The sequence below is a fragment of the Manis javanica genome, chromosome 9, assembly GCF_040802235.1.
Source record: "Manis javanica isolate MJ-LG chromosome 9, MJ_LKY, whole genome shotgun sequence".
In the NCBI taxonomy this organism is placed as follows: domain Eukaryota; kingdom Metazoa; phylum Chordata; class Mammalia; order Pholidota; family Manidae; genus Manis; species Manis javanica.
This window is the reverse complement of record NC_133164.1, coordinates 62,876,924-62,903,646: the sequence shown is the minus strand read 5'-3', so window position 1 is coordinate 62,903,646 and position 26,723 is coordinate 62,876,924. Positions and strand designations below refer to the sequence as shown.

At 35.0% G+C, this 26,723-nt stretch overlaps 1 protein-coding gene and 1 pseudogene across 2 annotated transcripts in view; one reads left to right on the top strand and one right to left on the bottom strand.

Moving 5' to 3' along the window:
* TAF4B (TATA-box binding protein associated factor 4b) overlaps positions 1–26,723 on the bottom strand; it is a 181,891-nt gene that overhangs the window by 128,957 nt on the left and 26,211 nt on the right. For both annotated transcript variants that reach the window (XM_073212713.1, XM_037025430.2), the window contains exons 6-9: positions 23,722–23,811; positions 20,533–21,132; positions 7,563–7,698; positions 6,746–6,851 (exon numbers count right to left, since the gene is read on the bottom strand). In XM_073212713.1, the coding sequence (XP_073068814.1) occupies positions 6,746–6,851; positions 7,563–7,698; positions 20,533–21,132; positions 23,722–23,811 (932 nt within the window). The remainder of the gene's footprint in view (positions 1–6,745; positions 6,852–7,562; positions 7,699–20,532; positions 21,133–23,721; positions 23,812–26,723) is intronic.
* On the top strand, positions 7,705–14,565 carry LOC140843388 (UBX domain-containing protein 2A-like; annotated as a pseudogene).

The window sequence follows — 26,723 nt, the reverse complement described above, 5'->3', positions numbered from 1 at the left end:
TCCTAGAGGTAGGCATTCCTGAGACATCTCTCTTACATGGTATGTATAACCATCTCCCTGATGGAACAAAACCAGGTTCATATTTATCCCACAGGTGCCTTTCATTCAACATTAGCTTGGACTTGATTGATTTGTTTCTAGATACATAAACATTACAATAGTCACACAAAATTTAAATACAAAAATGTTTTTACTTCTCTGAGAAAAGTGATTCTTCAAAATTGCTAACATATAACCGCAATTGAGGAGGTCTGTGCAATTGTAAAGCGGTGTGACTTTCTTTTCTCATATGCTGGTTTCCAAGGGTACATATATCCTGCCTTTATACTATTAATGGTACAATTTTCAAGGTACCTTCAATTCAAATATATTATCATTTTATCCTTTCAACGTCTGAAGGTTGTAAGTAGAACAGTTAGTTAAACCCCATTTTTACAGATGGAAAGAAATACAATCAAAAGATTGTATCATACAGTATTGCATGACAGAGCAAAGACTTGAACCCAGTTTTTCAGATTTCATTTCCAGCCCTAAATATCTACTGCAAAATTCACAGAGGGCAATTTTAAAAATAAAAGTAAAATATAGAGTAAAATTTTTAGGAAATAATAGAGGAAGGAAGGAAAAGTTATCAGGAGTCTTTGAATCTCACTAATACAGGGCAGTCTTAGTTCAGATCCCACCTCTACCACAACCTGTCTGTGTAATTTTGATCAAATAATAGACTCTGTCTTAAACCTAAATGTCCTCTATAAAATGGATATGATGATAGTCTCTACTTCAGAAAAGTGGACATTATAAAACTTATCTTCTTAAGATAGCACTTGATGCACTGGAAGGTATTACTTTTTAAATAAGCTTCTAGACTGATCGGTCAAAAGAGTATCTAGGACTGAAGATTTCTTGATTTCCAGAGAATTGAGAAATATCTCATGACATTCCTGATAGACAAGACAGATTAAGATAAGAATGATAACATAATTATACATACACCAAACACAATGACTAGTACAAAGTAGATAATAACTATTGGTTAAATGGATTAGCAACATGTAGAGTAAAAGTAATCAAAGTGTTGGTTAATCCACTAGCATAACCCCTTAAGGAAAGCTGGAGTGGGGAGCCTTGTCTGTCATTATTGAATGAAGACACTAATGTCATCTATACAACAAACAAAAACACAATAAGCCAACTAATAACATATATAGAACATGCTATCCAAACATGAGTATATGTATAAGTGCACATGGGATATTTTCCAGGATAGACTATATGTTAGGCCAAAAATGAGATCCAGTACATTTAAAAGTTAACATATAAAGTATCTCCTCTGACCACAAAAGAATGAAGTTAGAAATCAACAACTGAAGTAAAACTGCTAAATTAACAAATTTGTGGCAATTAGATAACACACTCTTAAATAACCAATGAATCAAACAAATCACAAGGGAATAGAAAATACTTACATACAAATGAAAATGAAAGTACAATATATCAAACTCTATGGGAAACAGCAAAGTACAAAGAGTGAAATTTATATCTATGAATAATTACATTACAGGGGGGAAAAAGACAGCAGAGAAGGAAAGCAAGGCGGAAACTCCTCACACACACACACACATACACCAAGGAAGCAACTACAGAAAATACAACTAACTCTGAAAATGACCTGAAGGCTGCAGAACAGACCACCTATACCTGATGAAGAAGAGAAGAGCTGAACAATACATTAGAACAGGTGGACCTAACAGACATCTACAGAACTCTACACCCAAAAGCAGCAGGATACACACTCTTCTAGAGTGCACATGGAACATTTACCAGAATAGACCACATACTAGGCCAAAAAAAGACTGAAATTCTACCAACCAATTTCTCAGACCACAAAGGTATAAAACTAGAAATAAATTAAACAAAGAAAACAAAAGGCTCACAAACATGGAAGCTTAACAACATGCTCCTAAATAATCAATGGATTAATGACCAAATTAAAACAGAGATCAAGCAATATATAGAGACAAATAAAATAACGCCACAATGCCCCAACTTCTGTGGGACACAGTGAAGGCAGTTCTAAGGGGAAAGTATACAGCAATCCAGGCCTATTTAAAACAGGAAGAACAATCCCAAATGAGTAGTCAAAATTCACAATTATTGAAAATGGAAAAAGAAGAACAAATGAGGCCCAAAGTCAGGAGAAGTGGGGACATAATAAAGATCAGAGAATAATGAAATCAAGAGCTGGTTTTTTTCAGAAAATAAACAAAATAGATAAACCCCTAGCCAGACTGATTAAGAGAAAAAGAGAATCTACACACATAAACAGAATCAGAAATGAGAAAGGAAAAATCACTAAGGACACCACAGAAATACAAAGAATTGTTAGAGAATACTATGAAAATCTATATGCTAACAAACTGGATGACCTAGAAGAACTGGACAACTATCTAGAAAAATACAACCTTCTAAGGCTGACAAAAGGAGAAACAGAAAATCTGAATAGACGAATTTACCAGCAATAAAATTGAACTGGTAATCAAAAACCTACCTAAGAACAAAATCCCTGGACCAGATGGCTTCACCACTGAATATTATCAAACACTTAGTGAAGACCTAATACCCATCCATTCTCCTTAAAGTTTTCCAAAAAATAGAAGAGAAGGGAATACTTCCAAACTCATTCTATGAGGCCAGCATCACTCTAATACCAAAACCAGGTAAAGACACCACAAAAAAAGAAAACTACAGACCAATATCCCTGATGAACAAAGATGCAAAAATACTCAACAAAATATTAGCAAACCGAATTCAAAAATACATCAAGAGGATCATACACCATGATTAAGTGGGATTCATCCCAGGGATGCAAGGATGGTACAACATTCGAAAATCCATCAACATCATCCACCACAGCAACAAAAAGAAGGAAAAAAACCACATGATCATCTCCACAGATGCTGAAAAAGCATTCGACAAAATTCAACATCCATTCATGATAAAAACTCTTATCAAAATGGGCACAGAGTTCAAGTACCTCAACATAATAAAGATCATATATGACAAACCCACAGCCAACATCATACTGAACAGGGAGAAGCTGAAAGCTTTTCCCTCAAGATCGGGAACAAACCAAGAATGCCCACTCTTCCCGCTTTTATTCAACATAGTACTGGAGGTCCTAGCCATGGCAATCAGACAACACAAAGAAATAAAAGGCGTCCAGATTTGTAAGGAAGAAGGAAGAAGTCAAACCATCACTGTTTGCAGATGACATGATATTGTACATAAAAAAAACCATAAAGAATCCACTCCAAAACTACTAGATCTAATATCTGAATTCAGCAAAGTTGAGGGATACAAAATTAATACACAGAAATCTACTTCATTCCTATACACTAACAATGAACAAGCACAAAGAGAAATCAGGAAAACAATTCCATTCACAATTGCATCAAAAAGAATAAATACTTAGGAATAAACCTAACCAAGGAAGTGAAAGACCTATACACTGAAAACTGCAAGATACTCTTAAGAGAAATTAAAGAGGACACTAAAAAATGGAAATTTATCCCATGCTCTTGGCTAGAAAGAATTAATACTGTCAAAATGGCCATCCTGCCTAAAGCAATCTACATATTCAATGCAATTCCTATCAAAATACCAACAGCATTCTTCAATGAATTAGAGCAAATAGTTCTAAAATTCATATGGAATGACAAAAGACCCCAAATAGCCAAAGCAATCCTGAGAAGGAAGAATAAAGCTGGAGGGATTATGCTCCTCAACTTCAAGCTCTACTACAAAGCCACAGTAATCAAGACAATTTGGTACTGGCACAAGAACAGAACCATAGACCTATGGAACAGACTAGAGAGCCCAGATATAAACCCAAGCATATATGGTCAATTAGTATTCAATAAAGGAGCCATGGACATACCATGGGAAAATGACAGCCTCTTCAAAAACTGCTCTTGGCAAAACTGGACAGCTACATGCAAGAGAATGTAACTAGCTTATTGTTTAACCCCATACACAAAAGTAAGCTAGAAATGGGTCAAAGACCTGAATGTAAGTCATGAAACCATAAAACTCTTAGAAGACAACATAGGCAAAAATCTCCTGAATATAAACATGAGCAACTTCTTCCTGAACGCATCTCCTCGAGCAAGGGAAACAAAAGCAAAAATGAACACATGGACTACATCAAATTAAAAAGCTTCTGTATGGGAAATGACACCATCAAAAGAACAAAAAGGCATCCTAAAGTATGGGAGAATATATTTGTAAGCAACATATCTGACAAGTGGTTAACATCCGAAATATATAAAGAACTCACATGCCTCAACACCCAAAAAGCAAAAAACCCAATTAAAAAATGGGCAGAGTATATGAAGAGACAGTTCTCCAAAGAAGAAATTCAGATGGCCAACAGACACATAAAAAGATGCTCCACATCGCTAATCATAAGGAAAATGCAAATTAAAACCACAATGAGATATCACCTCACACCAGTAAGGATGGCCAGTATCGAAAAGACTAAAAACAACAAATGCTGGTGAGGATGCAGAGAAAGAGGAATCCTCCTACACTGCTGGTGGGAATGTAAGCTAGTTCAACCACTGTGGAAAGCAGTATGGAGGTTTCTCAAAAAAACTAGAAATAGAAATACCATTTGATTCAGGAGTCCCACTCCTTGCAATTTACCCAAAGAATACAACCTCTCAGATTCAAAAAGACATATGCACCCCTATGTTTATTGCAGCACTATTTACAATAGCCAAGATATGAAGCAACCTAAGTGTCCATCAGTAGGTGAATGGATAAAGAAGAAGTGGTACATATACACAACAGAATACTATTCAGCCATAAAAAAGAAACAAAACCTACCATTTGCAACAACATGGCTGGAGCTAGAGGATATTATGCTCAGTGAAAACAGCCAGGAGGAGAAAGACAAGTGCCAAATGATTTCCCTCATTTGTAGAGTATAAAAACAAAGCAAAACTGAAGGAACAAAACAGCAGCAGAATCACAGACTCCAAGAACGGACTAGTAGTTACCAAAGGGGAGGGGCGTGGGAGGGCGGTTGGGAGGGAGGGAGATGGGGATTGAGGGGTCACACATGGTGTGAGGGCTCACGGGGAAAACAATTTAGCACAGAGAAGGCTAACAGTGTATTTGTCCCCTCTTATTATACTGATGAACAGTGACTGCAATGAGGTATGGGTGGGGACTTGATAACATGGATAACTGTAGTAACCACATTGTTTTTTCATGTGAAACCTTCATAAGAGTGTATATCAATAATACCTTAATAAAAAAAAATTTTTTAATTTTTTGCTCTGTGAAAGACACTGGTAAGAGAATAATAAAATACACTACAAAGAAAATATTTCCAAATCACTTATGTGGCAAATGACTTGGAGAAGAACTCTTAAAACTCAACCATAAAAAACAAACAACTTAAAATCAAATGAATATTCATATTTGACCTGATTGTTTATAGTTCATAATGCGTGATCAAAACCGAAAGTTTCTGTGATGACTGCCCTTGTACTGTTCACCATGTAAGAACTTATTCACTATGTAAGAATTTGTACACCATGTAAGAACTTGTTCGTTGTGCTTCAGAAGATCCGAGATTGATGAGAATTAGACTTGGGGTGGATTAATGATTGTGTATTGAGTCCCCTGTACAGAATTTTATTGTTGTTAACTGTTAACAACCATTTGATCAATAAATATGAGATGCCCTCTCAAAAAAAGAAAAGAAAAGAAAAGAAAAAGAAAACAAACAACTCAGTCAGGAAAAATGGGCAAAAGATTTGACACACGCTTCACCAAAGATACATGGATATCAAATAATCATAAGAATGATGATCAAAATCTTTGGTCATAGGGAAAATGCATATTAAAACCACAATAATAATAACCACTATACACTTATTAGAATGGTACAAATCAAAAGAACTGACAATACTCAAGAGCTGACAAAGTGGAGAGCAACTAGAACTTTCATCATTGCTGATGGGAATGCAAAATGGTACATACAATCCCTTTGGTGAACAGTTTGATAGCTTTTTAAACACTTAAAAAACACACTTACCAAATGACCCAGCAATCATACTCCTAGATTTTTAATACAGAGAAATGAAAATTTATGTTCACAGAAAAATCTGTATGTAAATGTTCACAACAGCTTTATATATAATCATCAAAAACTAGAAACAACCCAATGCCCATCAATGGGAAAAAGGATAAACAAATTTACATTCACACAACAAATATATTCCTCAACAATAAAAAAGAACAATCTAACATTCAAAATGATATACATGAATCTCAAAAACATGCTGAGTGAAAAAAGTCAGATGCAAAAGAGTAGATCATCTAATTTTCCATTTACATGAAATTCAAGAATAAACAAAATGATCTATGATGACAGACATAAGAACAGTGGCTGTTGGAGGTGGGGCTTGGGGTAACTGATTTGAAAGGAGCATAAAGATGATGGATATGTTCAGCATCCTGACATACACTATGATTGCTCAGGTATATACGTCAGAATTCACTGAGCTATACCCTTAAGATGTGTACACTTTACTGTTACTTAAGTACAGTTAGCTTTTTTGCAAGGCATAAATATATTTATTTTATATAAGCATTACTCAGCCATCTCTTTTTGATTTGATAAAAAAATCACTTCCTTAAACCAGACCACATTTTAACTATTTATTTTCTTTACCTGAAGGATATTGTTCCATTCTCTTTTATTTTATTGTTCTGAATAGGAGATGCTTGAAGTGACAGAATTTTATTTCCTGGCAGGGTAATTTGCTTTAGAATGGAAGCTATAAAAACAAAGAAAGAAAGGAGTAGAGTTTAAAAACAGAAAGTAATCACACCACATTAGGAAAACTTTTGGAAACAGCTTTATATGTATATATATATATATATATATATATATATAAATAACTAAATATATATATATAGAATAATCAACAAAAACTTCAATCTGCCCTAGAACCATGTTTAAATTCAAACATGACAATGAATTTATTCCCTGCATTTATTCTTATTTCATAAGAAATCAAGACCCCACCACCGCCATTTCTTTTTATATCATCTACAAATTACCATTGCATTATAAAAATATTATACAGAAAATGTGAAACATGTTAATAATACATGAATCCTCTAACTTTTCTGTGTAAGACTGATTCCAAACTTGGAGAAAGAACTACATTTTAAAAAGAAATAAAGCTATAACAAATTTCATAAGCTAAAAATTACTTTTTGTACTAGTAGGTTGTTCAATCTGAGAGTAAAACACCATGAGTAGTTGATTCTTTTATTCTAAAACAACATATGCCCCTAAAAAGTGACTATGTATGTCAACAGAATGTAACAAATGATCTTTCAGTCTTTTCTGAGAGGTCCCAACTCAAACTATCTTGTCCTAAGAACAGATTTCTCTTATTTTGAACACAATAAAAAAGAGAGGACAGAACACCAGTGTGCTCCAAACCCAGTTAAATGGAGCAGCACAGGCCAGTATCTACCTGGAGGAAACTGACTGGTAGGTATCACAGTGCTCACTGGCATGTTCTTCTGTCCAGATTTCTGAATGGTCAACGCTGAGGAATGGGAAAGTGTGGTCACTTGTTTTGAAATGCCTTCAGAAGGCTGCTGGACTACCTGAAACAATAAGAACTATCAGTAGAGTCATTCAACTGAACCTGCTTCAGGAAAGAACAAGCTTCAGTTGCAACAATACATCGACTGTGCTCACTAACAGTAAATATACCTTTATCTTACCACAACAAGAAAGGCCACTTAAAATTTAAATCTGTATGTAGCAAAGTTATCTTGTTCAAAAGTGAAAAGTATGACTATCTCATACAATATATAATATTTCTTAAAGTAGAAAGCAAACTTACATTATATATCACCCAATTTAAATCTCCGTATGGATCCTATTTTGGAAATCCTATATGGATTTCTTATCATGGAAAATTTCAAACACATACAGAAGCAGAGGGAACAATAAAATGAAACCACTATACAATTATTATCCAGCTTCCACGATGATTAATTCTTGGCCAATCCTTACCCAACCCACTTCCCTTATCACCCTCAATTATTTTAAAGCAAATCCCAGAAGTATAAGTTTTATCTACAAATATTTCAAAATATATCTCTGAAGGATAAAGACTTCTAATGGGCTGCTTTCTAAAAGTGTCTGGGAAATAACAAAGCTAAAAGGATGCTCCACAGAAACAGTTCAAGAAATCTAGAGGGTGAGGGTTGAGGACAAAGGAAAAAAATTTAAAGTAATATTAAGGACTTATTTTTAGCTTCAAAGAAGAAAAAACAGAATAGCAGAACATTATTTTCTCACTTGAAAGAAGAAAAGCTGTCAGCACATATTTAAGCCAGTTACTGATAGTGAAACAGTTAACCCCTGACACATTGGAGGGTAGGGGAGTTCGTCTGCCCCACCCCATACAGTTGAAAATCCACCTGTAACTTTTGACTCCCCCAAAACTTAATAGCCCACTGCTGACTGGAAGCCTTACCAATAATATAAACAGTTAACATATATTCTGTATGTAATATATATCATGTGCTATATTCTCACAGTAATGTTAGCTGGAGAAAAAAGTTTCTTCAAATTGTCGCAAATCTCCAAAAAATTTTCTAATGTATATATTGAAAAAGTTCTGCATATAAGTGGACCTATGCAGTTCAAATCCCTGTTGTTCAAGAGTAAGCTGTGTTACAACCCTCAAGATCTCCCAATAAATGATCCTATAGGAACTAACATCCCAGAGAAGTAATAGAAGGTGGAATAATTCAACTGCCATCATTCTATGAGAATATACTATTAACAGAATATATTCTTGAAAATGATATATTTCAGTAAGTTGAGATCTCACTTATTATGAAGTCTTAGGGATCAGATTTAAATAATACAGAGTAATACATACACTTAAAGTGCCATTTATGTATTCAGACTGAAACTCAACACAAACACTCCTAACAATTCTGGCTTATCTCCCTATGGTTCACATTTTGTTCTGTAGTATCTTTTATTGGGTATTCTCTTCAGCATTTTAATTATGAAAGACAATAATAAAATATTATTAGAAATGTGTTTATGAGTTAGTCTTCAAGGCATTTTTGATGGGTGCTCAAAGATGTAACAGCCCGGAGACCTGCCCCTCAGTTGGACAGGGCTCCAGGCTTTCTGGAGACTAGCCAGGAGGAGTGAGGGTGAGAGCTGACCCTACAAGACCCTGGCACTGGTGTGAGGCCTTGGCATAGAACAAGCTGGGGAAGGCAGGCTTTAGTGCCCAGCCTTGGACTGCCAGGCCCACAGGTCAAGTTCATACAGATGGCTGGGGGCAAATGTGCCAGTTTAAAAAATAAAACAAACAAATACATATATGATATTTATATATATCACAAAGTTTGAGCTGGGATTTATCAATCCTGGACCCCCATCATTCCTCATTTCCATGAGGACAGCCCTTGGGACAGCACAGTGCCGTGCACTCCTGCACCCCTGCTGAGTAAAATGACACATAATGAGGGACAAAGTGTAACAGAACTCACTGGTATTCTTTCACAGAAAGAACCATTTCCAACAACAGTATTAGGCGTCTTATGGAGACTGAAATTATTTTAAAGAGGTGGAAATTGGCCCAAAGAAGAGATATTTACTCCTTCTCGGCAAGCAAAAAAAAAGCTATTATATTTTTTACAACTTAAGTCACTTGAAAGGAAGAATAATAAATAGTACATTCCTCTTGACCTGTCAAGTTCTGATGTTTTATTTGGATGTTAACAAAAATTAACATTCCATTATTTTGTAGAAACTACAGATCTAAAGCTTCACATATTCTCTAGATGACTGGGGTTTTTTTACATTAATTATGATCTGAGATATCTGACAAGGAATTGTTCTTAAATTCCATGAGGAAAGGAAGCAAAGAAACACAAGTATGGATTAAACAAGTAAATAAGAACACTCATCACATTTTGCTTTCTCTGCATTTTAAAATCCTCCTACTCCCTATTCAGAAATATACAGCAATCAAATACTTATCTCTAAATAACTCAAGTAGTACATGCATACAGTTACTAAAATCAAAGGTAGTAGCTCCTTTAATTTCTATATAATACTCAATATGTGATTACTGGCATGTACTCACTGAAGTTGAGTTCTAGAAAATAGAGGGCCCAATGAAACAAAACTGTAGAATTAAAGTCAGGAAACACGTTAGTTGTCGACTATTTCTCAGGAACAGCTAATGTGTGACTTGTGTCACTATTCCTCATCTTCTGGGACAATGGCATGCACCACTAAATGATATCAATTTAGGCACCCACACCCAGCCTCAGAATCCTTAACCCAGAGCTCCAGTAAAGTCCTACAGTGGGAGTTGAAATTTATCTGCCATGCCCAGCCTAGATTAAAACTCAACCTTGATAAACCTCAGAATATGCTGTTTCTTTAATTTAAGGATTAAATTAATACTTCTAAACACTTTAAAATTTGTTCAAATGCATTTTTTGTATTACCAGCCTTTATAGGAATCAGTAAATGTTGCTTCAAATTGAGAACCTATAAATTTCTGTTAAAAGAATTTAAATGTGCTTATTGCATGATTTGATTTATATGAAGTTTAAGAACTAGCAAAACTAATCTGTGGGAAAAAATTATCAAAGGAGTTGTTGCTTCTGGGGAATTGGAGTGGGAACTGATAAGGGGCACAGGGGAACTACAAGGCGATGGTAATAATCTTTATCTTGATACAGGGTTTTAAGTTACACAGAGGTGTGCTCTCTCAAAACTTACCAGATAATGCATTTAAGACTTGTACCTGTCAGGCTGGGTCCCAACTGCGGCTGCAGAGTTTGAGGGGGTCTGGAGGTGGGCGGTGCCCGCGTCCGAGGGGCTCCACCCCAGTGGCGGGGGCGACTTGGCTGCTAATGGAGTTGAGCACGAAGCCCGCCCGCTCCTGCGGCCACGCCCAGAGTAAGGCAAAGGGAATGAAAGAAGCAGATAATCTTGAAAGTGTAAAAGAGGAATGGGTTTGTGAAACTGAATCTGACAACCAACCTCTCAGTGATAATCCACAAATTACAAATACGTGGTTGCTCTTTGAGGCAGCTCTGAAGGCTGGTGCCAAATGCTTGTCTCCCACTGAACAGAAGTAGCAGTAGATGGAAGTAAAGTTATGGGAAATGGATTCACAGTCAACGATGACTTCAGAAGTTATTCTGATGGTGCAAGTCAGCAGTGTCTTAACTCCATCAAAAATGGGGAGTTACCTTTAGAATTACAGGGAATTTTCAATAAAGAGGAGGTGATTGTTAAAGTCAAAGACAAAAAACTAAAGTGTGTATGTCAACAAAGCCTGTGTTCCTGCCCTTCTCGGGACAGGGTCACAGGCCAGGAAGTGCCACACAGAAAATTGTTTCTAAAGTGAAGAGTACTGAAGTTGAGAATAAAATTGTCTATTGTCCCACTAAACAACCTGGAACCCATTATTAATATACAGATCTGCTGAACAACAGGGAAAGGACTGCCCAGAAATTTAACATTTCTCATAGGAAAAGTCACATCAAACGCTTCATCAAAAAATACCCAGGACCTCAAAGAAGTCTTCCCTTTGCCCTGGCGAGAGCTCTTCCTTTTCTTCAATTGCTAGATGAAACACTCACATGGGAAGAAGCAGATGTACAGAATGCTGGGATCATTCAGACTCTGAGGAACTGCTGGACCTTTTAGAGAATTTCCTTAACACTGGTTTTTGATACACTAAGTAGCGAGTTCGCAGAGAAACACTGGTGGTAAGTAGATATGCAAACCAAAATGGTGGAAAGGAAAAGTCAGATTCATTAGACTTTTGGTTTGAGAACGAGTTTAACTCTCTCCTGATGAGATTTTTAAGTACAAATTAAGAAAGTAGGACTGGAAAGTATATTGAATGCACTTTTTCCAAAAGGTACTCAGAAAGAAAACATACTTATTTTCAAATACCAATTATTCAACATAAGATATGTTAAATAGCTGTATCATTTAGAATATTAATATGGTATATTTTAGCAAACATGTTCACAGCATCATTCATTCAAGCATCATTCCCAAACAGCAATGATTATTTAAATGTTAGCTGTTCAGGATTTCTATATAGCAATACAAAAAAAAAATTACACATGGCAGGTTAAAATCATCAACATTATTATCTTATACTTGAGATACATTTGAAAGGCTGGAAGGGACTGTTTTCACCACGGCTATGCTGAAATGTCAGTGTTCTCAATTTGCCTTATCTAATAGCAAGATATACTCAAATATTAATTTGGCAACAGTATCTAAGATGCATTTTTAAGAATAAAATAAGAATTAAGAATAAAATTGTGTAGCTTAATATAATGTCAATATTAATCTGCCTACTCACATTTCTGAATTTTCAAAAACTAATTTTCAAAACTTCTTTTCCCTCTAGGAACCCTAGTTCATCCCTATTTTATTTTCTTTTGAAAATTAGGGATTTGTTCTTAGCTAATGTTTGGGTAAGCCACTCATGTGCCACCACGTAGATTTTAATGCTTGTATTGTCACACTGATAATATTTTTTAAATGTGTCATGTAAGTTATGGTTTTCTATTCAATGCCTCAGACTCAGCCTGTGCATACATTAAACGATTATTTACATTCCCATGTCCCCAAAGAAAACATGCTTTGTATCTTAGAGGTTTAGCTAAAATCCACTAGACTTCAGTATTTCACTATTGGGTTAAATCCCCTTTGCCTAAAAATAATAGTTTTTTTTTTTTTTTGCAAGTAGTCATATTTGAAGTGAAATATACATTGAGTATGTCAAGGAATTAGGTAGCTACGCCTATCAGCAGTAATGTTCATAGGCACTAGATGTCTTCCAGAAAGAGAAGTTCTCAAACTCTTTGGTCTCAAGATCTTCTGTTTATGTAGGTTGTATACACTATATTGAGTTAAATGTTATAAAATATTTATTCATTTAATAATAAACACTTGTTAATATAAACATTTTTACAAAAACTGTCTACTTTCTAAAACAGAAAGATTGTGAGAAAAGTGGCATCGTGTTCCATTTCTTGCAAATACCTTTACTGTCGGAATTAAAGAAGACAGATGGAATCTCATATATATCTATACATCCAATCTGTTGTAATGTCACACATATAGCCTCTAATAAATGATACTGTATGTTCATGAGGAAATGAAAAAAATAAAAAGCAAATAACATCTTAAAAAATATATTTTTACATGTCATTGCATGTTAGCTAAGAAAGAAAAAGGGCAAACAAATATTGAACTATAGTTAGATATGCATATTTAATTAAGAAGTCTGACATACATCAAAAAATTAAGATGATTGATAGCTGAATAATAACATAATAAATCAAGTATAGTGATTGTACATAGTAAAACTAGGTGGTTGTTATATGGACACCCACTATAAACTTCAAAAGTCTGAAAATTTTCAAAGCAAAAATAAGATGACATATGCACTGTAAGTATTGTCCCTAAACAGTGTTTTCCATTCAAATTCTAATGTACCTTTACCAAACAAAAATTCTAAAAAATTTATTCCTCAGGTAAATTTAAATGAACTAGCATTAACCAACCTATATATTAAGATTATATAAACTCTGATTAAATTATAGCCCATGAAGAATTTTCTATGCAAATCTGTAGGCCCTACTTGGATTCAACCTCTTTTATTTCGCCAAACCTTTCATTATTCTAATTTAAGTGGGATTACAATCAACAACTGAATTCTACCTCTCACTCTTAACAGAATGCAAAAAATAGAAGGAAAAAAAAAAAGGAGAAACTGCTTAAGTCTGGATCCTAGTAGGTCAGTTCAGAAGGAAAGAGTGAACTACTTGAGCCAATAAAACAATTAATGATCCTTGCTTTTTTCCCTATTTAATTTTTATGTTAACTTCTCTAGTGGAAACACCGGCCACCAGCATACTCAGACTGAAATTTATACCTTGAAAATACTCGTTAACCAGTGAAAATTGAAGTTAGAGACAATCAGCTAAGTCTCACAGAAAATGTCATATAAAAATATATTTACTGAAAATTCTTTAATAGTTCCCCCACTTCAAAGGAATCAGTTAAAAGAAAAAATATGATGCAAAAATTTTATTCTAGTATTCTGCATTATTTTAGGAGATCAGTTTACCTCAATACAATAAAACAGAAAATTAGCATGTCAATTATACACTGATTATTTATTTTTCTCATATATCCATGAAAATAATATTTGGAGAACACTGAATGTATTTATTTGGCCACTTATTTATCAAATATCTACAATTCTGTTAGGGAAGAAATGCAATTAATATAGTTACTTGGGAAATTAAATATTTAAAATAAGAAAAGTATCTATGATAATACTTATACTTCGTTCTGCCCTATCTCCAAATATATTATTCTTAAAAGATATTCCAAGTGATACTTAAATACAAGATTACTAAGAATAATAATATTCAGTTTATTCTTTAAAATTATCTGCCTTTTTTCCCAAAAACAAAAACCAGGAATTTTGAAGTAACTCTCATTCATGAATTTTATTTACATGTTATGGATTTAAATGACTTGTTTAATTTTTTATGGTAAAATTACTTATCAAAATTTTTTAAATGATCAAACTGACATTAAAATTTAGCTTTTCTAAATTAAGTTTAGCTTTTGCTCAGTTATGAGTAAAAGAGCTTTTTCACAAATGCCCTAACAAAACTTTTTAGCATCGAAATTCCCAAAAGCATCTACTTATTTATCTATCCATCATCAGTAGACTATCAATCCAATTCATCTAGGCTACTTCATTAACTTTTAAACAAAGGTAAAAATGTTAAGCTCAACATTTAGTTGGAATGTGTAACATCATACAATAGCTACTGTGACAGAACTGGAAGATGACCAATGAGTTTAATCATTTCTAAGAAGTAGAACTGTAAATGAAATCCCAAGAACTACTGAGTAGGTCCGTATTTCAAGAACTGAAGCATTTGATGATCTACATATACAAAGCACTGAATTACTGATACAAAAAGAAAACTTTATACCTCAAGAAGCAATGAACAATTCTAGTAAATTTACTTGATGAGAAATTTCGTAGATCCCCAGAAGGTAAACATACAATAATCAATGAGATAGAAAAGATAACATGCAGTCATAAATGTAAATCTTAAAAATTGGGTTAGAGTCTGTTTAGTTTGTAAGAGAAATGTGTAATTTCATGAAAAGAGTAATTTTCATATGCAACCGAAAATCTAAACCCTGTAATGGTAGACTGGGAAGATTCTTATAACTTGAAAGTGTGATGTTTAAAACATCCAGAGGGCAGGAAACCTATATGCAATTCTCCAGAAAAACAAGTACAAGCTAGAAACAAATAAAGTATAAAATGGCAAATTTTTAAATTCATGATCAATTACTAAAGGAACTAAACAACACAAATTTTAAATCTAACACTGAACAACACAGCCATATTTCAACCACATTTGTTTCATCCATATTTGTTTCTAATGTATCATTCTTGGAGATGGCATGTGGAGTTGCATAGACCACAGATTTGATCCAGTATGGAAATTCTTGTATTTTAAATGATTATTTGCCATATTTCTTATTAAGCTGCACTGAATATGTTCTTATGTCTCTACCACCTTGAAGTGTTTGCCTCCTTACTGAGACCTAGGCTTAAATAGGACTATGGTTTATAATGGACTCACTGATGATATCCTTAAATTACATGAGTAATAATAGTAATTCCAACTTGAGTAATATTTTCTACATTAGTTGATTTGAATGTCCTAGTTCAATCCTCTCTATGTCATCACCATGCAGAAGAGCTTATATTTTTTGTGCCCAAGGTAAAAACCTGCTGTAAAACAGATTACAATGAATCTTTATAGTGTCTAGCTGCTCCAGTTTTTGCCATTTTAAATTAGAAGTTATGATTACTGACATCAAATCTATTCACTAAAATTGAAACAAAGGCCAAAAACGAAAGCAGCATCCACAAGGAAAATTATATTATTCTACATTATTTTAAGAATGCAAGTAGAAGGTTTAAAAGTCCCTAATATCCACCACTGAATTTTCTATCACCTTTCTTCTTGATTGAAATTGTTTCTAATGTATACCAAGTCAAACCTACAAAATGTAAATAAGTGTCAAAACATAACTGCCAGAAAGTTTTCTGTTTCAGAACACTCCAGAAACCTAGAAGTTCTTACCATAAGCACCACAACCTAATGGGACAGATGCTGGATTCTAGACTGACATACATTTTACTTGCTGAAGCCAGTGGACAGGGTCACTTATAATTTCCAGATTCTTCATTTTCTCCATTCCTCTTTTTCATCATAAAATATTTTAAATCCATAGTGCATACACAATATGCTCTTAAAACTATGTAGTTACAGAGTATTATTTTGTTTCAGGAACTGATACACTACAGATACTCAGTAAATATTAGCACCAATTCAAGAATTAGCTATGATCCACAAAGAGGATTTCAATTCTGATCCTGTGCTACCAGAAGGAGGCCTTTCCTTGGGGCAATTACTCTGTTCCACTGGTTTCCCAACCTGGCTGTTCAGATTGATGTTTAAGAATCAGAGCTTCTTAGAGGGTATTATGCTCAGTGAAATAAGCCAGGCGGAGAAAGACAAGTACCAAATGATTTCACTCATATGTGGAGTATAAGAACAAAGGAAAACTGAAGGAATAAAACAGCAGCAGAATCACAGAACCCAAGAATGGACTAAGTTACCAAAGGGAAAGGGACTGGGGAAGATGGGAGGGAAGGGAGGGATAAGGGCAGGGAAAAAGAAAGAGGGCATTACGATTAGCATGTATAGTGCGTGGGGGGCATGGGGAGGGCTATGCAACACAGAGAAGACAAGTAGTGATTTTACAGCATCTTACTACGCAGATAGACAGTGACTGTGAAGGGGTATGTGGGGGGAACTTGGTGAAGGGGGGAGCCTAGTAACCATAATGTTCTTCATGTAATTGTAGATTAATGATACCAAAATTAAAAAAAAAAAAGAATCTGAGCTTCTAAAAAGTTTTCATTTCTGAGATTAAACTCAGACACTCAAGAGAAACTCTGCAAGGCAGATAGATTTCTCCATTTGAATATCACCCCAGAGAAAGAAGGAATGAAAAGATTAGTGCCCAGGAAATGCCTATTACTTCTTACCTTCTTGCCTACCCACAAGTTGACTACTGTCCAAACTATCTTCATTTTATGCCCTTTCATTTTATGCCCAAAGCTGCCCTCTGCCTCAAAGACAGTCATCCAAACATCCTAACCTCTTCTCCTAATCACACAAAGAGGGCTAGGAAGTTAAACTAGATTTTACTATTCCAAGTAGAATAAACTAAAACAGAGATTCAAAACATAGCCTGTAATACAAGGCTTGCAGAAGAGAACACGGGCAGTTGCCAGCAACGAAAACAGCAGCTGGCTCTGCTACGGTGTAAGGTAGGGGAGAACTTTACTGAGACATGATTTTTAATTAATTCCCTGCATACTATGTCTCACAGATTAACAATATTTTGACAGACTTCCTATAAAACTTGTCTTGAATAAATGATAACACTAATCAATAAACAGTTAAAAGAACCTCCTAACCTACTAAGTTTAGATAAAAACACAAGTCCTTACTCACCTGCTCCCCTCACAATCGTCTTCTCCCCATGGCATGTATTTTTACAGGAACTGTCACCAAAATATCACCTATATAATAACTCTACAAAAATATTGAATCTAAAGAAATAAAAGGCATCCAGACAGGCAAGGAAGAAGTCAAACTGTCCCTGTTTGCAGATGACATGATATTGTACATAAAAAACCCTAAATAATCCACTCCAAAACTACTAGATCTAATATCTGAATTCAGCAAAGTTGCAGGATACAAAATTAATACACAGAAATCTGTTGCTTTCCTATACACTAATGATGAACTAGCAGAAAGAGAAATCAGGAAAACAATTCCACTCACAATTGCATCAAAAAGAATAAAATACTTAGGAGTAAACCTAACCAAGGAAGTCAAAGACCTATACACTGAAAACTACAGGTCACTCTTAAAAGAAATTAAAGACGACACTAAGAAATGGAAATTCATCCCATGCTCTTGGCTAGGAAGAATTAATATTGTCAAAATGGTCATCCTGCCTAAAGCAATCTACAGATTCGATGCAATTCCTATCAAAATACCTACAGCATTCTTCAATGAACTAGAGCAAATAGTTCTAAAATTCATATGGAATGACAAAAGACCCTGAATAGCCAAAGCAATCCTGAAAAGGAAGAATAAAGCAGGTGGAGTTATACTCCCTGACTTCAAGCTCTACTACAAAGCCACAGTAATCAAAAGACAATTTGGTACTGGCACAAGAACAGACCCACAGACCGGTGGAACAAAATAGAGAGTCCAGATATAAACTCAAGCATATATGGTCAATTAATATACAATAAAGGAGCCATGGATATACGATGGGGAAATGACAGCCTCTTCAATAGCCGGTGTTGGCAAAACTGGACAGCTACATGGAAGAGAATGAAACTGGATCATTGTCTAACCCTGTACACAAAAGTAAACTCAAAATGGATCAAAGACCTGAATGTAAGTCATGAAACCATAAAACTCTTAGAAAAAAATATAGGTAAAAATCTCTTGGACATAAACAAGAGCAACTTCTTTATGAACTTACCTCCCTATGCAAGGGAAACAAAAGCAAAAATGAACAAGTGGGACTATATCAAACTAAAAATCTTCTGTACAGCAAAGGATACCATCAGTAGAACAGAAAAACATCCTATAGTATGGGAGAATATATTCATAAATGACATATCTGATAAGGGTTTGACATCCAAACTATATATAAAGAGCTCCCACCCTCAACAAACAAAAAGCAAATAATCCAATTAAAAAATGGGCAGAGGAACTGAACAGACACTTCTCCAAAAGAAATTCAGATGGCTAACAGGCACAAGAAAAGATGCTCCACATCGCTAATCATCATAGAAATGTAAATTAAAACCACAATGAGATATCACCTCACACCAGTTAGGATGGCCAACATCCAAAAGACAAACAACAATAAATGTTGGCGAGGTTGTGGAGAAGGAGGAACCCTCCTACACTGCTGGGGGGAATGTAAACTAGTTCAATCATGTGGAAAGCAGTATGGAGGTTCCTCAAAAAACTCAAAATAGAAATACCATTTGACCCAGGAATTCCACTCCTAGGAATTTACCCTAAGAATGCAGCTGCCCAGTTTGAGAAAGACAGATGTACCCCTATGTTTATCGCAGCACTATTTACAATAGCCAAGAAATGGAAGCAACCTAAGTGTCCATCAGTAGATGAATGGATAAAGAAGATGTGGTACATATACACAATGGAATATTTATTCAGCTGTAAGAAGAAAACAAATCCTACCATTTGCAACAATATCGATGGAGCTACAGAGTATTATGCTCAGTGAAATAAGCCAGGCAGAGAAAGGCAAGTACCAAGTGATTTCACTTATCTGTGGAGTGTAAGAAGAAAGAAAAACTGAAGGAACAAAACAGCAGCAGATTCACAGAACCCAAGAATGGACTAACAGTTACCAAAGGCAAAGGGACTGGGGAGGGTAGGTGGGAAGGAAGGGATAAGGGGGAAAATGGGGCATTATGATTAGCACACATAATGTGGGGTTGGGGGGAGACACGGGAAAGGCAGTATACACAGAGAAGACAAGTAATGATTCTATAGCATCTTACTACGCTGATGGACAGTGACTGTAGTGGCGTAAGTGGGGGGGACTTGATAATGGGGGGAGTCTAGTAACCACAGTGTTGTTCAAGTAATTTTACATTAATGATATCAAAATTAAAAAATTAAAAAAAATAATTGAATCTGCATCTCACCTTGAAGAAATAGTCAGTCAAAACAGAATAAAGGGCATTCTGCAAAATTACTAGCCTGGACTCTTAAAATACTACAACATAATGAGCAACCCTGAGACTACAGAGCTGTTCAAAATTAAAGGAGCCTAAAGAGAAGGTAAATGTAATATGCAATTCTTTATTAGAAACATCAGAAAAATAATAGGCATAAAGGCCATTGTTGGGACAACTGGGAAAATAGTACACTAATAATAACTTCCCATGTGTGATAGTAAGTATGCTATGGCTGTGCTTAAAAAAAAATCCTTTTCCTTAAGCAATACAAAATACTTAGGGGGAATGTCATGATCTCTGCAACTAACTCTCAAATGGTCAGGAAAAAATATGTGTGTGTATTTGTAGGGGGAGAGACAAAGCGGATGTGGTGTAACATCAATGACTGGTCAAACTAGGTCAAGGGAACACAGTTCATTTTACTAGGCCTGCCAGTTTCCTGAATGTTTGAAATTCTCATAATAGGAAATTGAAGAAGAAATGAAATGTTACTCACTAGCTGTTTGACTTTAACTGCCTGTGGAATACCAGCTGATTGGGAAAGGATAGGGCCCAGCTGTGCAAGTTTCATCTGGATGGGAGCACCAACTACAGGCTTGTCAGATGTGGTCCTGGCAGCGGTGACCGCGGGTTTCACCGACGGGAGACACACAGCTGCTGTGGAGGTTTCTGCAAAGGCTACGGACGGAAGTGCCAGAGTTACCGCTGCACCCGGGACACCTGGCCTTTCAGGCTGCAGAGACACTGCCGTCACTGTGTTTTGTATGGATGTCACAAGTGGTTTTGGAGTCTGAAGTAAAACAGTTCCAGTGGCCGTTCCTCCAGGGACAGCAGCTGGACCAATAGAATGAAGGGTCGCAACTCCAGGTTTTGCGCTCGCAGGACCAGCATGTGAATTCAGTGTGGGCGTTGCTGCTCCAGAAACCAGGATGGGCTTCTCTGACTGAATGGAGGAGACCGTGGTTGTCAGCACAGGGGCAACGGCTACTGCTGTGGTGCAGCTAGCAATGGTCATCTCGCTGGAAGTCCGCTGAACACACTGGTGAATAAAGCTCTGGGTGTTGGGTATAAGTTGTCGTAAGGCAATCACACTTTTCTAGAAAGGGCAGAAGAACAAAACACCGGTGACTAAGCCGATTACCTACCAGTAAAACTAGCTACTTTGTATTTCATATCTTTACAGCATAAAATAAATCAAAAGTATTTCAAGTGTTTCAGTTGAGGAAATCTGGTATCATTTACTTATATCTTGTCAACATCCAGGAATACAATTTAAAGTCCAAAAGTTCTCTGTTTTTCAATACAAAATTATTATGTTCTCAGTATTAAACTTTTTATATATCTCAATATTAATTTGGTACAATAAACACTGTATATCATCCTTGTTTGCATTAATCTAAACCCCATACTAGATCACTAATAACTTCAGTTTCTGTAAGTTTGTTTATATAAAAGCAGAATCTAAAAAAAAAAGTTTTGCTAAGTAACTTTCAAACTTTGGATAGAAATTACCTTTACATCAAATAAAGCTAGTACAAACAAGTTCAATTTCTTTTAATTGAGCTAGAATATTTTCTGACTGGATTTTAAATTGGTGTCTATCTTTGTATCCCGCTGAGAGTATAAAGACAGTTCAAACTGAAAAGGAGACAGTTCTGCCTTTTCATCCTGGTGGGTTTTGTTTTTGTTTCTGGGTAAGAAAAAAACATGAAAAAGCAGGTAGACAGTAGGTTATCTTTCAGCAAATTTATGGGATGTTTGGGAAGATCTCCTTGTTGTGACACTTTCAGTCAGACTACCTTTCCTTACAGTTATTTTCTTTTACATTTTTTAAAAATAAAAACAATTGAGAATTTCTCATCTGCAGATGTTTTCAACTATTATATAAATAGTAACTAAGGAAAGTAAGAAGCGGAAAGTCTCTCATAACCTTTTTCCAGATTTTAAAAATGGTAGAAAACAAGCTGCTTTGACAATACATGAACAAATGAGGTGATCTGATTAATTAGATTAAAGCTACAAATCTAAGGTAAGGGGAAAAAATTTGTTTTCCTGAGAAAAACAAATTGGACAGAAATGTTAAAGTAATAGGATGCAGAGAGACAACAACACAAAATGTATGTCTAAATTATCTCTTGATCACGCAGCCAGAGTTAAGCTTAAATGCTGAATTCTGCATTTCTATGCACCATCCTAACTCCCAAAAGCTCTCAAGGATGAGCAAAAAAAAATCCTCAAGAACAAAGTGTAAGGACTACTAGGAACTCAGAAAACAGACAAGTGCAAATACTTCACGGTAATAGTTGGCAACTTAACGGTTATGTTACCTAGCAATGTCAGATAGACTAAATTCTGGACCTGTGTGTTTGAACAAAAGCAGACGATTTTAACAGTGTTCTCATAAAATACTGTACTATCTAGCACCTATTCTCAAAAGATTGACAGAAAATTAAATGCAAACAATGCAAATTAAAGGAAAGTATCTAGCAAAGCATACAACACATAGCAAGTGCTTCTTAATACCCCTCTTTCTGTCCCAGTGACTCCAGTGAGTATGAAATACAATCTCAAATAAGTTGACAACGTCCTGTGTAGCACCTATAGCTCAGAGAAACTCTGCCCAGAAAGGGATCCAAGAAGAACTGCCTCTAACTTCTCAGTCAAGGGGCTCTTCCACAAACAGGGCACTAGTCATTTGATAGTACCCACTGGGCTGACCCTTTAACCCTCCTTTCCCCAGACCAAGTCTTCTCTGGCTAAAACATTCTCAGTTTCTTCAGGTACACTTCGTATGAAACAACTGGTACCCTCCTGAGGGCAGTTTCCACTATTTTAATATCCTTCTTAAAGTGTGGTATCCCACCTTCTTTCCCACTCTTCTTTCATGAGGCAATCAAAAGGAGTCTTCCACTATGAAGCCTCTTTCATCTCCCCCAGACAAATACGTCAAATTTTTTTACAGGCAACTCTTTATTCTATTATTTCAAAATTTATGGGATGAGTATCTGGTTCACTATAATCCCAGGTCTTTAATGACTTCCTAAATTTTGACTCCTTTTCAGTTTCTGAGTATCCAAAAGGTATATATATATATATATATATATATATATACATACACACACACATATATATGTACACATATACATATGTAACATAATACATGATATAATATATAACTGCATATTTTTAGTCTGCCAAATCAAGCTCTTATTAACAAAGTTATTGTTTTCCATCAAAATTCTACATAATTCAGTAGATCTTAGATGAGTATGCATACTAACAATATAAATTAATTTTTTAAAAATAACAGCTTTCCCACTAAATTTGGCACGTATGTGGTTTATTATTTCTAAGAGGATATGAGTCATCAGGAGAAAGTTGTCATTAGGACCCTATTTAAAAAAATAAAGTCAAGAATCTTTGAGGACACAAACATTAAACAATATAATCATTAAGTTATGCTCATGAATGAGATGTTACTTCTGTTTTCCCAATATGTTCCAATCCAAATTCCAATCCTAGAATATGGACTAGGATCATGCTTTGTAGATTAAAACAGCTATGAGAGGTTTCTCCTATTGTTAGTATTCTCACATTAAAATGCTGTCATATTGAAATAGTCAGGTCTTTAATTTTTCTTTCAGTTATTTAAAGCAATCTAATCCAAATAATCACGGCACTCTACCTTAAGAAAAGGAACAAGGTGAGGCTGAGGTGAAGACTTGAGTTCAACGTACAGTTGCCTGGTAAATTCTTCTGCTTCAATTTTTGCATCCTGAGGAATAAAGAAAAACACTTTTAGGTCTAAAAATATTTTAAAAGAGAAAAAGTGTGTAACTCATGATTATAGATATAGCAAGCTTTGAGCAGTGATAAAGTCCACCATTAAATGGACCTTTTTTTTTTTTCACATCACCTGCAACAAGAATAAACAGAGATAATCTGTTCATATAGAATACAATGGGGGGATAAGTTTTTTTTTTTTAGGATTCTAGTAAGCAAAGTGAGAGAAGAGCTAGCTGATTGAGTAAGGTGATAGTATTTAGTCTATTAATAACAATTAAGAAATGAAGACACAGCAGTCCTAAATTTCTCAGTGTAGGGAATAGGGCGTCATTCAGTTTGGGGGCCTTGGATCTTTTTGTTTTACTTTTTCAATTTTTAAATTAGCCTAACCAATAGTAGATTGTATTTTTCGAATGCTATTACAGGGCCATAATAATAGACAGGAAACCTTCCGTACTGCTTGGAACTCTAAGCATTTCAGGGGTCTATGTGGTCTAAATTATTTTCACATTAATACTAATTTTGTTTCAGCCTTTTTCACTGTGCTAAGATTTGCACTTACAGTACAAATGCAATAATGGGTAAAACCGCTGACAAAATGGACAACGCTGACAAAGTGGAATTGTTGTTATGACACTACCTTGTAATGCACTGGACAACGCTGACAAAGTGGAATTGTTGTCATGACACTACCTTGTAATGCACTTGTAATTTTTTGTAAAAAACAAAAACTAGAGCCAGTTTCATTTTTAAATGTCTTCAGCAAAGCAGTAAGAATTAACTTCACTATACAGCCCCCTTCCAGTAGACACATCTTTAATATTATGTGTGACAAAATGGGAACCACACACAGAGCAGTCCAACCTACGATGCTCAAGGGAAGTACTTTGTGGCTGGGTTCTAGCTGAACTAGCTCCTTTTTTTCATTTACTGGAAAGAACAAACCAACTGGTTATTCAGACTTGGGCATTTGATAGACATTTTCTCAAAACAAGAAACAAACCACCGTCACTGTAAGGAAAACAACTGACAGTATTTGCTGCTTAATGATAAAAATTAGAGCTCTCAATCCAAAATTAAAATTTTGGAAAATTTGTTACCATGCTCCTGAGCTTGATTTGACAGCTTCCCAGTATTTAAAGGATTTTCTGACATTATTGGTGAGATTACAAGTGTGATTTTTTGTTATCTTAAATAACATATCTGACAACATTTGGAGGATCTGTGTAGCTCAGTGAACCACTATTTTCCCAATGACCAAGTGCATGCTGTTACAAAAATCACACACGGGGGCAAGGCCCAGGCAGAGCACAAGACAAACACATGGGCCATGAAGAGTGTCCACAACTAGCTGGAGAAACGCTCTTCAGATGCTTAACTTTTCCAGCCACCTCTGCATGGGACCAAACATTCTCTAAATAGTTCAATCAAAATAATTTATACCACAAAACAGATGAAATGCAGAAGCAGGTAAGAAAATCTGGCTCTTCTCTACTGGGACAGATATAAAGAGATTTGTAAAAATGTAAAGCAATGCCACTCTTTTCACTTGGTGTTTTTGATTTGGAAACTATAGTTTTCATTTAAATGTTTTTTATGTTAACATGTGATGGGTTAATTGTTATTTTAAAATAAATTAGTAAGTAAAAAAAATTCTTTTTTACTTTCTCACTTTTAATCCAAACACCACAAAAATAAAATGGCTTTGAGAATCCTCAACTTTTAATATAAAGGTATCGTAAGACTAAAATGTTTGATCATTGCTATTTGCTGTTTAAGCTAAGTAGACCTGAAGCCAGAAGGGATATTTGATTAATTCCTGACTGCTCCTAGCTGTCCGCAAAATGAAGATAAATTCTTTGTACTTAAAATTTTTAATGTTTTAATATCTTCCTTTCCATCATGCTTCTCCATTTAGAATAGAGTATTCATTCCATCTCAGAGAAACAAGCTACTAGACTACCTTTCAAAACCATCATGCCTTGAAAATAGATCAAAAGATCAATGTTTACTTTCAAAGATGTTAAAAACTTATTTATATGACTTATAATTTTAAATATCTAAAATAGTTTTCACAAATGGAAAACCATTTCAAATGTGCTCTACTTGTAATGAATTATAGGTAGAATAAAAAAAAGTAGTAAAGAAGGTATTTTAATATTTATAAACTGTGCTTGTTTTCCAGTATACTATTTGAAATATATACATTTTCTGTCAGGAAAAAGTGGTCATTCTTGTATGAAGAAATATACAAAACTTCTCATTATGTGGTCTGAGGAATCTGTAGATTTTAGTAGTTTAAAGAATCCAAAAATTACATTTTTCTGTTGCTGCCTCAGCGTATGTCTTAGGCATATACATGCAACCAATATTTGCTAACTTCCACCTTCACCCACTTTAATGTATCTGAACATTTTACCTGAAAGAGGATCTAAGAAATCAAGGATGTATAATTTGATGGCTACAGGACACAGCATCTTGGCGCCTATAATAACCTCAAAGATCATAGCTTTTAGTCTCCTCTCTTATAGAGGAGGAGGAAAATGAGATCTAAGAAGGTTAACTTACTTCTACAAGCCCCTAAGTTTGTTGCCTGGACATACAAAACTGAATTTCATTATCTGTTGATAGCCTAGCTTTCTGGTATTTACAATTCTAATAACAAATTTTTATTTGACCATATAGTCAACTTCCTCATCAAGGCCCTTTTTAGACTAAGAGAAACAGGACTGGCATCCAGAGGTAATATACATTCAATTTATTTATTCTAAAATTTATAATCATTACAAAGCTTACTAAAAGCAAAAGCAAACTTTATCAAAAAATTCATTTAAAATCAACCTCATTTAAAAATATTTCCCATTTAAAACATGTTCTGTGTATTCTTACAGAGCTTTCAAG